The sequence below is a fragment of the Tiliqua scincoides genome, chromosome 1, assembly GCF_035046505.1.
Source record: "Tiliqua scincoides isolate rTilSci1 chromosome 1, rTilSci1.hap2, whole genome shotgun sequence".
Taxonomy (NCBI): Eukaryota; Metazoa; Chordata; class Lepidosauria; order Squamata; family Scincidae; genus Tiliqua; species Tiliqua scincoides.
This window is the reverse complement of record NC_089821.1, coordinates 79,019,125-79,032,377: the sequence shown is the minus strand read 5'-3', so window position 1 is coordinate 79,032,377 and position 13,253 is coordinate 79,019,125. Positions and strand designations below refer to the sequence as shown.

At 41.6% G+C, this 13,253-nt stretch overlaps 1 protein-coding gene across 3 annotated transcripts in view; it reads left to right on the top strand.

Moving 5' to 3' along the window:
• HSPBAP1 (HSPB1 associated protein 1) overlaps positions 1 to 13,253 on the top strand; it is a 74,316-nt gene that overhangs the window by 12,135 nt on the left and 48,928 nt on the right. For 2 of the 3 annotated variants that reach the window (XM_066632393.1, XM_066632408.1), the window contains exon 2: positions 9,275 to 9,460. In XM_066632393.1, the coding sequence (XP_066488490.1) occupies positions 9,275 to 9,460 (186 nt within the window). Of the gene's footprint in view, positions 1 to 1,414; positions 1,486 to 9,274; positions 9,461 to 13,253 lie in introns of all 3 variants that reach the window. The other variant, XM_066632401.1, reaches the window with a different exon arrangement.

Genomic DNA, 13,253 nt, shown 5'->3' with positions numbered 1-13,253 from the left:
GGTATGCAGCCCAGCATATCAAGGATTTTGCGTAAAATCTGGAGCAGGAGAGTCTCCTCTGGGCAGGAGGTCTAGCTCAGTTGGTAGAGCTGCCGCCTTGTATGCCTGAAGATCTGAGGCTGCCAGTTTGAAACAACCGGAAGTACCAGAGAACTGACGATATGCTGCTATACTGATGAGCTGACCGTCAGTGGCAGAGAGGAGTTGCCATCAAGTGGAGCGTGGGAGGCGAAGGGTCAGAGAAAGACCAGACCAGGAAGGAATCCAACTGGAAAGAGGAGTTCTATGAAAGACTAGAACTATTCAATTGTAAAAATCCCTACGGGGGTTTAGAAAAGCCTGCCTATGTAAACCGCCTTGGATTAAAGTCTGAGGAGAAATCTGACGACCAAAGAAAGGTGGTATATAAATACCTGTATGTATAAATAAATAATAAAAACATGCTCTGGATCCACTCCAGGGAGCGATCCTAAGTGTTCATCCAAATTGGAACTCCACATAGAATTTGGGGAATAATTTTAGCCCTAAGTACCTTGAGGGGTGATGGAACGTAAGAATTACCTCTACTATAGAAAATATGTATAGTTGCTTAGGCCGTGTTCTTATCATTGTCTCTAATTGCTCTGCACTGGGGAATCCGATAAAGTTTATAATGAAAATGAATTCCTAGATACTTAAATTGGTTTACTTATTCTATTTTATTACCTCCAATATTCCAATTAAATTGCTTCCTGGATTTACCAAAGACCAAAATTTTTGACTTGTTATAATAGAGTTGGAGGTTATTCCTTTCTAAATATTCCACGCAACTTGACAGAAGCCATTTCAGCCCAGTGCATGTCTTGGAAAGAATAGCTGCATCATTGGCATTGAGCAAAAGGGGAAGAAAAAGAGATCTCAGTTTGGGGCTGTGACCATCAACCTCTGCCTGAGAGGGGATCTAAATTATTTACAAAAAGGTTGAAAAGAGTAGGTGAAAGAACACAGCCCTGTTCAACCCCAGAATTTGTTGGAAATGGTTCTGACAGTTCCCCTCTCTGAGACACCCTGAGCTGACAAGTAGTGTTCTCGTACAAATTTCTAATTAAGAAAATAAGTCTTCTTTCACTTAAGAAAAGAAATCTTTCCGCTGGCTTGTCTTCCTCCTCCTCCTCAGAGAGTGTTGGTTTTTCTATAGGTAGCTACAGTCTCTAGCATGTACAAGGCAAATCATAACTCTGGCTATTGGGGGGCGGAGCTAACTCTCAACGAAGTGCCTAAACAACTAAGGCACGCTTCAGTGCCAGGAAGACGGTATGAAGAGCTGAGAGCTTGAACGGGGTAGGGGGGTCCTTAGAAACAGGCAATTTCAAGGATTTCTCTCTGTTTTGCTCTGTGCTGAATCATATCTATCCCGGGCGCCATCTTGGAGAAGCTCGGAAAGTTGAGAACTCGCCCTCCCACGGCCTAGATACAACAACATCACAGCGAAAAAAGCTATTAAGAGTAAGTGAACTTGGCTCGTTAAAAAGTTTTACCGAGAACTGTAAGTAAGAAGTCTGGAGGAGGAGGAGATAATACAAGATTATTCACCATTAGCCACCTGGGGGGGGGAATAGGTGAACTGGTATTTCCCCTGCTGGAGTAAGTACAAGATTATTTTTTTTAATGGTATGTACCGAAGAGAAATTAATAAGTAATCTTCAACGAAGGAAATAAAGTCTACTTTCATTTTCCCAGCAAAAAGTCTTGATTTAGGTGTGGTCATGGCTACTTTCGGTTTTTCAGCAAGAGGCTTGAATTTTTTTTTGGTCATTTAAAGGCAAAACCTAATTTGAGTGTGTTGATTTGACTGATTTTTTTTTTTTTTTGGATATAAAAATTGGAAAGTAACCCTGGATACAAAATTGGAAAGTAGCCCTGCAGGAAGTGGTTCCAGTTGGTGTTGATAAAAATGGCTTTTGAAAATTTAAAAGATGTTCGTGAAAGCCAGGCCTTGTTGATGGACTTTGTGATGGATTTTAGAAGAGAAATGGAGCAACAGGTCAGAGAACTGTCTGAACAAATTGGGCAAATAAGTTCCTCCCTTGTAGACTCGCAGGAACAGATTATAAACAATAGAGAAGAAAAAAGAATGGATCAGATGTCCGGTGAAGTTAAAGAAGTGGAGTATTTTGAAAAGGGACACGAGACGGAAGAAGCAATTGTCATAATAACTAAGAACCTTAAGGAAGAAAAAAGAGGAAATGTTCAGAGAGCAAGCTGTCTCAAGAAGAGGAAGAATTTATGGATTGAATTTAAGAATAACAGAATGAAGAAGAAGAAAGGAAAACACAGGGTGGCCAAGAAATTCAACAGACTTAAGAAGAAAAAGAAATGGAAGAACCAGTTGGAGGACTAAGAGGGAACACCAATAAGATAGAGCACAAAGCAAGCAATAAGAAGAAGGTCAAAATGGTTGAATAATTAGTAGAATTTTTTTTTAATTATAGTAAATTAAAATAGATCTGAATGAGAATTTGAAATATAAACATTGCGGAAATTAAGTGGTATTAAGATAAATATTTTATTAATTATATTAAATTAAAGTGGACGAAAAGGGAATTTGGAATATAAGTATTGTGAAAATTAAAGTGGTAATCATATGAAATAAATTAGATGGAACTGTAAATTTGGACTATAAGTATTGTGTTAATTAAAATGCTATTAAGATAAATAAAAGGGTTATTTTTTAAAAGAGAAGGTAAATAAAATAAATTATAGATGTTTATTTTGGAGAAAATATTAAACCTGTATTTTGGGTTAATAAATATGTGGTGGATAAGCGAAGTATAATATCATTGTAATTGGAGATATTTGTTTTTAGATGTGATATTAGAAATTAAGAATTAGATAAGAGATTTTATTTTAGAAGTTAGTTTAGTGGTAAGAAGAGTCTATAAGTAAAAAATTTGAAGCCTTTTTTGATTGGATAGTTATGGAAAATGATATATGTTATAAGAGATATTGAAGGGGGTAATACCATTGTAATCGGAGACTTCTTTTTTAGATGTGATATTAGAAATTAAGAATTAGATAAGAAGATCTTATTTTAGAGATTATTTTAGTGGTAAGAAGAGTAAAAGTAAAGTAAAATTTGAATATGATGGGATAGATAAGGTTAGAGCAAAAATATGGAATGTTAAAGTATTAATCAGTTGGGTTAACGAATATGATAATTTTTGTATTGATTATTAATTTCGTTTGGATTAATGTTTGTTGTAATCGATGGCCACCAACCTTGTGTGTAACCTATGTAGTCCTAACCCTAAGTCTATCCAATTTTCCTTACCTGTATCTGTAATAAATAAATAAAGCATTGTTAAAAAAAAACAAAAAACTCTGGCTATTAAGGGGTAGGAAGAGCATCACGCTTGGTTGTGGAATGGTTGCTTCATCCTATTTCCTGGTGTATACAGGCATTTGTAAGCTTTCACATTCTGTCCTATCTAGTTGGCAAGGGCAGGATTATGTTTTAGGCTGCAGTCTTACACTTTCCTAGGAATAAGCCCCACTGGACACAGTGTAATTTACTTCTGAGTAGATATGCATAGGATTGCATGTTTGTAAAGTTATAGAAACATATATAATTTATTTGTATTCCTTTGTACAAGTACAGTATTTTGTTGTTTTAAAATAAGACATTTTGCAAGTTAGTGACTTCTTAAAACGGGCAAAGGAACATCTGTGTACTAGAAAAAATGCTACTTAACTAAGAATAATTCTGTTTTAGTGGTTGTTTGAAAATCTGAAAGACAAGTAAGCACAGCACAGCTGTGAAGTCATGGAAGGCAAACTTTGTGTTTTATTACAGTAAAATAAATATGTGGCAAAAAGACTAGAAATGTAATAAATAAAATAGTACTAGGAGTTAATGTGCTCAGAGTGAAGGCTCAGGATTTTGCAATCTCTTTTTAAGTCCTCAGGAGGAGTTATCTATCACAGCAGCACCATGTTGCATTCAAAAAACCCTGCATTGCCCTTAATCTCTGGCCAAGGGTCATTACAAAGATGTGCTCAATGGCAACCAGTTAATCAGTCCTGAAAGCCAGCTTGACAGTACTTGCAGCTGCAGTAGCAATCGGAGTTCACAGCTGGGCACGTCTGATCTTGGTTCCTCTGTTTTTGGCCTGTTGCTCAGTAACCCACAGAGCTCCCTTTGCTAGGCTAAGGCACAACATATGGCAAAGTACACAGCTCCTGTGAGACCCTCTGTGTGTATTGGGTTTGTAACATCACAGAGGGTAAGGCCAAGGGCTAAGTCTCCTTTTCAAGTCTCCTTTTCAATGCCTTTTCAATGTTAGAAATGTTACACTGTTGAGTGGTCCGCTGAGGTTGAAAGAAAATTAGAAGAATAAAAGCTGACCTATAAAATGATCAAGTGAAAGGCTGCCATGTAGAACAGTCAGCAAGCAAGCAAGCATACCTCTTTGGGTTATAGCTATTTACAGTGTGCGAGCAAAGAACTTAAATGAAGGTCTGGATTAGGGGTGTCAAAAGTATTTCATATAGTGGGTTAAATAGCATTCATGGTGCCTGCTGAGCTCTGGAAGTGACCTCATTAAGCAGCAAATGATCATTAAGCAGATGATGGCCAGAAACAAGCTCCTTTTTCTCACATAGAAACGCATTAGCTGCAAATGGCAGAAGAGAAAATGTGCAAATCTTGTTCATAATTTCAAGATATGAGAGAACCCAATTATCATGCTGGGAGAGCTGGAGAAATTGCTTCTGGGGGCCACATTCAGCCCACGGGTCTTATTTTTGATGCCCCTGGGCTAGAAGGTGGTTGAAGAATGCAGATCCTTCACAGCGATAATGGTTCTTACCTTTAGGTAGAACATTTCACCCAAGTCTCTGAAGTTCTGTGAGAGGAGATAATAGGGGTTTGGAACGTTTAAAGTTACCTTGGATGGAACAGACATATCAGAGTCTTCTTTTCATGGGTGTCTTATAAAATTATCTTTGGTGACATCCAGTGGCGTTGCTAGGGGGGGTACGGGCCGCACTGGGTGTTACACCGGGGGGACGTGCCCTGGGGGGTGATGCACTAAAATTGCGGCATTAGGAGCTACTGCACCATGCCATACACCGTTGGATGCAGAATGTTCAGCGGAATGCAATGCAAAAAACCAGAGTGAAAGTGCCCCTTTCCTTCAAAAGTTATGGCTGAAAAACCGGAAAGAAGAAATGAATGGATCCCTATGGAAAGTGAAAGTGAGCTGTATTGCGCGTAGGCGTACTTGCCATAGTCTGTCAGAAAGGGCAGGCTGATAGGAATCCAATGACACCAGAATGGTCCTGATCCAATGAATGCAGCCCCCCAAAAACACCCATGAAGGTCCCTTCCTCCCAGCTGCGAGTCTATTGAGACCTATGGAAAGAAAAGCAGCCTCATGATTGCGTTTACTTGCGAGTAGGCAGACGTGCCTTGGCTGGTGGTCAGGCCAGGCAAAGGGGAATGTGAGGACACCAGAATGGTCCGAATCAGATGGATCTGAAGTGCAACAACTGCTCCAGAAAGCAGCCCCCCCCCCCAAAAAAAAAGACACACAAAAAAAGAGGCTTGAACTGGGGCATGTTTTCTATTTTGCACTTGTAAAGCCAGGTGGTTCTTTATTCTGATATGCTTGAAGTAGAAGAACTTTAAACTGGGCACTGGGGAGGGCTGGAAATCTCACTGATTCTTTTTGGGGGGTTGTTATTGCAGGCAGACTACAGAGTAAGCTCTATTGACCACTATGGGACTTACTTCAGAGTAGACATGCATAGGTTTGAGCTCACAGGCTGCAATTCTACCCACACTTTCCTGAGAGTAAGCCCCATTGACCACTCTGGGACTTACTTCAAAGTAGACATGCATAGGCTTGAGCTCACAGCCTGCAATTCTACCCACACTTTCCTAAGCGTGAGCCCCATAGGACTTACTTCAGAGTAGATTCACTTGGTGGAACAGGACTGGCTCCTCCTTATTTAATTATTTATTTTATTTTAATTTAATTATAATTTAATTTGCTTGATGATGTCACTTCTGGCCATGACATCACTTCCAATGGGTCCTGGACAGATTGTCATTCTAAAAAGTGGGTCCCAGTGCTAAAAGTTTGAGAACTGCTGCAATAAGTTGTTAGTAAGTTGACATAGGGGTGTGTGTGTGTGTGTGTGTGTGTGTGTGTGTGTGTATGTATCTCTTCAAAATCACTAAAATCAGAATTTGGAGAAATAATCCCATCATGTTATATATCAATCAATGCGTAATTTCATGCAGAATGCAATGAAACAAACCACATTGAAATATTTGTGTTCTAACAAAAGGTACAGCCAAAAAACCAGTGGGGGCGAGGCGATGGTACATCACCACACCCACCACCTGGGGCGTTGCCCCGTCCACTGCATGGGGTGACGCGCAGGCCTCCCACACTGGGTGACGCGAATCCCAGTGATGCCACTGGTGACATCCTTGACATCCATGAATTTCCTTACACTTGGCATATGTATGGATTTCCAGTAGCCCTTACACACTTCCAAGCTTAGTAGGATTCCACCAGACTGCCAGATCTACAAATTACTGACTTTCCCCCCAACTGTTACAGTGGACATAATCTGAGTGTGTTCTTACTGCCTAAGCCAATCTGTCTCTGCTTACCCTTCTGCATTCTCTGCTTTGCTCTTTACTGTGGAGGAAGGGTGCAGTTAATTTAAATATTTGATACAGTATTAAACAGAAGAGCCCTGCTGGATCAGGTCATGAGCCTATCTAGTCCAACTTTCTGTATCTCACAGTGGTTCACCAGATGCCTTAGGGAGCATTCAAGACAATAAGACACCTGTATTCTGTTGCCACTGCCCTGCATGTGGTATTCATGCATCTGGCAATCTCTAAAACATGGAGGTTGCATGTAATCATCATAGCTTCTAACCTATAATTAAATTTTCGTTCTTAAATCTGACTGATCCCCTTTTAAAGGCATCTAGGTCAGGTGCCAGGGTCAATTCTCAGTGCCCCTACTTGATGAACTAAGGTGAGTAGCTACCAAGATTAGAGCCTCTTGACAGTGGCACTTCAGCCTTGGAGCTCCTGTCTCTCTTTCTCTTAATTTGGCAAAAAATTTGATCACTTTTTGATAGCAAGTGAAGACTATTCCATATGTACAGACACTTAATTGTATCTGCTCTAATGATTTTCAGTGGCTGTTGATCTGCTGCCCTCCTGAAATGTTGCTCTCTGCATTTTTGTTTTGCTTTGTTTATTTTTTTCTAATTCAATATTTCTCAACCAGTGGTATGGGTACACCAGTGGCACTTGAGAAATGTCTGGTGGTACTCGCAGGACTTAGGGATCTGCTGCCCAGCAGCAAGACCAGGAACACAATACAACAAAGAGCAGTAGGAGGCATGTTTTTCCACACTGAAAAAGCCTTCCTGTCCGCCTTGAGTCTCTTACTGGTGTCTGTTGCATTACATCTGGCCTTCCAACCCAGAAGAAACTGGCAATGATGTCATCATCGCCAGTTAGTTCCGGTGGTACTTTGAAGTCTCCCCTGGGGCCTGGGGATAAGAATAGGCCCTCAGTTTGGCTGTACTTGTTGTAAGAGGCGACTAAACAGCCACCGGGTAGATGGGACTCGTCAGCCTGGGAAGGCAGCTTATCTGAGAGAAGGAAAACTCTGATCCCAAACCTCCACTGCCTTGTGGCTACATCCAGTTGTGGAAAAGGCTTCAGGAGTCAACCTCGAGGCAAAATCTGGAGCCGGAGTCCCTGAGGCAGTTCATGGCTGAACACAGTCACGTTCTGGCAACTCCTGCGACACCACTGGAACCAACCGTACTGGCCTCTGCCTTTCCATTGGACCATTTCAGTGACGTGGAGAGGGGGATTTGCTGCATGGGTAACAGCCTATCCTCCATACCTACTTTACCCAGGCTTCGCGCACTGGAGAGGACACTCTGTTGCAGAACCACCATTCAGAGCGTGACACCATAGTCTTCCGAGACTGAAGGATGCCAACAAGACTTTGAAGTGGACCATGTGAAGTGATACGGCGGAGGACAAACGTGGAGAAACACTGTTCTAATTCATTGTGGTGGTTACTATTACTAATTTTATAAATGCTTGAGCTGCCTTGGAAGTTTTTCAAAAGTTAAAGTGTAGGATAGAAATATTTAAATAAATTCTTCCTATTAATCCTTGGAAAGAAGGGAGGATACTTTATGGTTCTTTTACTCCTTGCTCCAACTTTAGAGCAGCCTCGGATTAGAATCAATAACTATTTTGTTTCTAAAAATAATGTGAAGGAACAAAACAAATGTCCTCATTTTTCTAAAAATCCTTTTTTATTATTGAATGCTTGTTGGAGTAATTAATCATTATTGTGTATTTATGTGATTTTTAAAAAAAAAATTAATCTGTAGACATCTACTATTAGATGTCTAATACTAATAGACATCTACTATTATTATACTATTATATTGTTATATTTGTTTTTGTGCTAAGTCATTCCTTCCCCTTATCTTAACATATCCCCTTGGGGTAGTTGTTGTAAACCTGAGAAGTTTATCCAAGGCTGCCAACATTTCAGTTTGACAGTTTCAGTGTGGCATATAAATCTCAGGGATAAACTGAAATCTGGGATTGGCGAAGTCCTTGAGCTACGACAAGACCAAGATGTCTGGTCTGTTAAAAAAAAACAAAAAAACCTGACAGTAAAAAGACATTTTAAAGCTGTCTCTTTACTTCTTGGTGTTGCAAAGAATATTTAATTCCTTAACAAAGTTTGTCTACCTCAGCATATTCTGCCATCTTCTGACAGCATTCTGTAGTTTTTGTAAGAAAACTTCTATTTAAATCTTTCACATTTAATCTATCTGATGTGTCACATCAGAATGTATGATCATCACAAAATGTGTCCTTTAAACATTTGTCAATTAGGAGACCTGTGATTAATGTCAGACTAATTCTAAACCATGAGGGCTATGCTGAACATTAGGGTATCATAAATATTTACCAAGGTATTTGTATTCTAGGAGTTAACATGCTGTTTTAAATTTCATTTAGCATAAAAAATGACCCTGTCAGGACTGCAACAATAATTTGATAAAACAAAATTTTTGAAATGTGTAAGGGGGGGGGGAACCCTTGAACTTTTTCAGGAGCGTTTAGTAATATACTTTTTTTATGCTGGGGGAGATGACAGAGAATAGATAACTATTTTCACTTGATTAATCATCTATCAAAATCTGTTTTTTCCCCCTGTAGGTGAACATGTCAAACCTTTTACACCAGAACAAGCCAGAGAAATTGTGATGTCTCTGCAGAATCCTGCAGTCTTCTGTGACATGGCTTTTGATTGGCCAGCACTTCGATGGAATGCCACATACCTCGCTGAGCTGTTGGCTGGCAAGAAAATACGTTTTAGGATGGGAACGAAGGGTGTGGGAACAGGTAGAAGGAATTTAAGTGTGTGTGCTATCTCATTCCTCACTTTTCCCTGCATTTATATTTTTTCTTTTATTTCTAAATATTTATCCACTTTTCAATTCATCACGTGACCCGCTATAATAAGAAATATCCTAAAAGGGAATGCAAAAACTTAACATAGCAATAATGCATCATTAAAATATTGAACAATCAAAGTACATAAATGTCAACAGTTGGTTTCCAGACCTAATACAGCATTAAAATAGGACACCCATATATCCAGCTCGCCTCAAAAGCATTCCAGAATACAAAGGCCTTGGACTGGTCTTTAGAAGTATGAGAAGAGATCATGCCTGGCAAACCTTCTTGGGAAAAATGCCGCAAAAATGAATGTCTTTACAGGGGAACACCGAAGCTTCACAGCCACTAACCTAACTTCAGACAACCATGGGGTTCTAAGCAAGATTGTAAACAGTTTAAAACTTTTTAGCACCAGAACTCGCTTTTTAAAATGTTGCTCTGTGGGGCCCACCTAGTTTTATGAGAATAAAAATTAAAAATTTCCCTTTACCAGTCACTCTGTTTTTTACTATGGTTTACTATAGTTTACTCTTGTTTACTGTGGTTGTGGAGGGTGCCTTCTGGAGCATTTGTTGAGCTCCACGTTCATCAGATCAGGACAATTCTGGTAGCCTTGTAGTCCCCTGCATTTGGCCTTCAATAAGAGCCATGATGGCACATTTGCCTACTCACATGTAAACTTACACACATGACTCAGTTTCACTTTGCATAGGGCCCAATACATTTCCCTTGTCAGCTTGAGAGGATGATTCCCTTCTTCAGAGTTTTTTGGCGCCTGCATTTATTGAATCAGGACCATTCTGGTGGTGGTGTGTTCCCCTTGGCCTGCCCTTCAAAGTGGACCAAGACATGGTCATCTTATTCATGCGTAAACGTGCAAAAGCCTTTCAGTTTTGGTTTCCATAGGGCTCAATGCATTTCCCTCGTCAGCTATCAGCTTGTCAGTTTTGTGACCCACCCAAAATCAGGTCACAACCCATCTGCAATTTGAGAACCAGTAGCTTAGCATAATTGTGGTTAGAAGTTGCAAAGTAGTGGCTTAACTGTTCTCTCCCTTGCCAGTGTTGTAGAAATTTTTGTTTGATTTTCATCAGTGTAAATCCCTTGTAATTCTTTAATGAAAGATGCTGTGCAAACTGCAGAGCATTTGTTTGAAGAAAAATATGACATCAGATGTCATCACTTGATCTATAGATTCACTCTGGGTTAGTAGTAGATAAAGGAATACTGATTAATTTTGTTTCCCTCTTTTGTGCTGAAATATTGCAACAAATCTATTGCTCTGGCACAACCTATTTGCTGTAATTCTGGAAGCTCTAAAAATTAAAATGCAACTTACAAGTGGAACACCCAATTCCAAACATTGAAGCCATTCCTGGCTTAGGCAGAAGCCCCTGTCAGAGCTTGTTGTGACAGATAGGAGAGCAAACTGTGAGTCAGACTTTAAAGCCTACCTTTCATTCTCCTCATGTTTTGAGACTGGTAATTGATTAAATGTATCTGCATGTACTCAACTCTAAATGTTATTGAAGAGTTTATTGGTGCAAAATACAGAGGAGATGTGATGAGACAGTGGGAGGAAGAATAATGCAAATGCAACTTGTACATTCTTTAACCCAGTGATTCTCAAAGTGGTGGGTCACAACCCACTCTAGGAACCAGAAATGGGCCATTTCCCCTTAAGGGGAGTGGCCCAGAAATGGTCTTTATGGCTTAAGCCCTGTTTAAGCCCTTAAGCCAGTGGTATTCAAACTGGGGTGTCGTGACGCCCCAGCCTGAGGGTCCTGGCCTCTGCCCCCTTAAGGCAGCGGATCACGCCGCTCAGGGGGGCTGCAGGGGCTTGGGTGCACTTGCCCAAGCCTCCTGCACCTCCCGGGGGTGCGGGGAGCCCTGCACAACCTTCGGCAGGACTCCCCAGGTTAGGAAAAGGGAAAGCGGAGCGATCGCGCCCCACTCCAGAAAACTGGAAATGGAGCAGGATTGCTCCACTTTCCCTTCTGACGGGGCTGCAGGGACTGGGGTGCACCCTCCAGTCCCTGCAGCAGCCGTCCCTGTGTGCGGGGAGCCTGCAGGGTGCCCCAGGTCAGAGAAAGGGAGAGTGGGGCGATCGTGCTCCGCTTCCACTTTTGCGGAAGCAGAGCAGATCGCTCCACTCTCCCTATCCCTGACCTGGGGTGTCCTGCAGGTGCTCGCACAGGGCTCCCCGCACACAGGGATGGCTGCTGCAGGGACTGGAGGGTGCACCCCAGTCCCTGCAGCCCCCTGAGCGACGCGATCTTGGGGATTGCGTCGCTGCCTTCCCCCTGCCCCTGCTGCCTCCCCCCCGCCCCCGCAAAGACTTACTGTGGGTTTCAAACTCCTGAAGAGTTTGAAAACCTCAGCCTTAAGCCCTGCTGCTTGTAATCACTCCAATCAGCAACTAGAACACACTTCCAGTTTTCCTGTGAAAATCAGAAGTGCACTCCAATCACTGTTCAGAGTGATTACAAGCAGCAGGGAGGCACATAGAGGATGCTGTGAGCCTCCTGTACACTCTCCAAAACCAGTGTGACCCCCCCAGGTAAGGGTACGAGCCCCTGGGTCCCCATGGCACCGCGATTGCCGCAGAGCCATCAGGGCAACCCCCCTGCCCCAATCCCCGCCCCTACCTTACTGCCCCAGACCTACTGCAGTCCGAAAGTCCGATAGTAGGACTTTGGAACCGCTGCTTTAGGCAACTTCCTTAAGAAATGCAAATAGGATTTGAGGTGAACAACAAGGAGAGGATCTATCCAGTGCATTTGTCCAAAACCATCTGATGAGACTCTTAAATCCACAAAGATACCCTTAACTCAGGGATGTTTTTATCCTGAGGTCAAAGTCTTTGTGTGTCTTCCATTTCTTACTTGAGAAATCTGGTCCTATCTGTTGTTTTGGAAGCATATACTATCTTACACTGAAACAGATTGATGTTTTGTTGTAAAGCTCCATATAACCACCACAGTTATAAAGCTAAAGTAAAGTGACATTTTAGTTTATCCTACTAAGGCCCAAATCCCAACCAACTTTCCAGCACTGGCATAGCTGTGCCAATGGGGCATGTTCTGCATCCTGCAGTTGGAGGGGCCAGTCATGGAGGCCTCCTCAAAGTAAGAGAATGTTTGTTCCCTTACCTTGGAGCTGCATTGCCCTTAAGTCAGTGCTGGAAAATAGGTTAGGATTGCATCCTAAATGTACTACAGTGTGCAAGCTTTTGAGTTCTTTACAGCTCTTCTTCAAGTTTGATATTAAGCACAATGGAGCAAGGGGGTGAAGTGGGGACAGAACATTAGAGATTGTGAAAAATCTCAAGCCTTTAGTTCATAACAGTCTTTAAGTAGGAGTGCAGGAGGTTTTAGGCAGACTTTAGTAGTCTGCCTAAAATTTTAACCTCTGTTTGGTATGATATGGGTTTCAGATAACAGTGGGGGCCCAGTGGGGTCCCTAATCACCAAGAGGATTTTTGCAGACTAAGATTCTCCATTGGGGAGAGCAGGGTTTTAAGAGTGCATTGAAGGAACACTTCAGCATGAGATGGAGCTTGCCCACACCCTATAAAATTGTGTAGAAAGAATGTGTGTCAGGAAAAACAATTATAATGTCTTAAGTGGGCTTAGCAGTTACTTGACTTTGGCTGCAATCCTAACTACACTTTCCTGAGAGTGAGCCCCACTGAACAAAATAGGACTTACTTCTGAGTAGACCTGGTTAGGCTTGT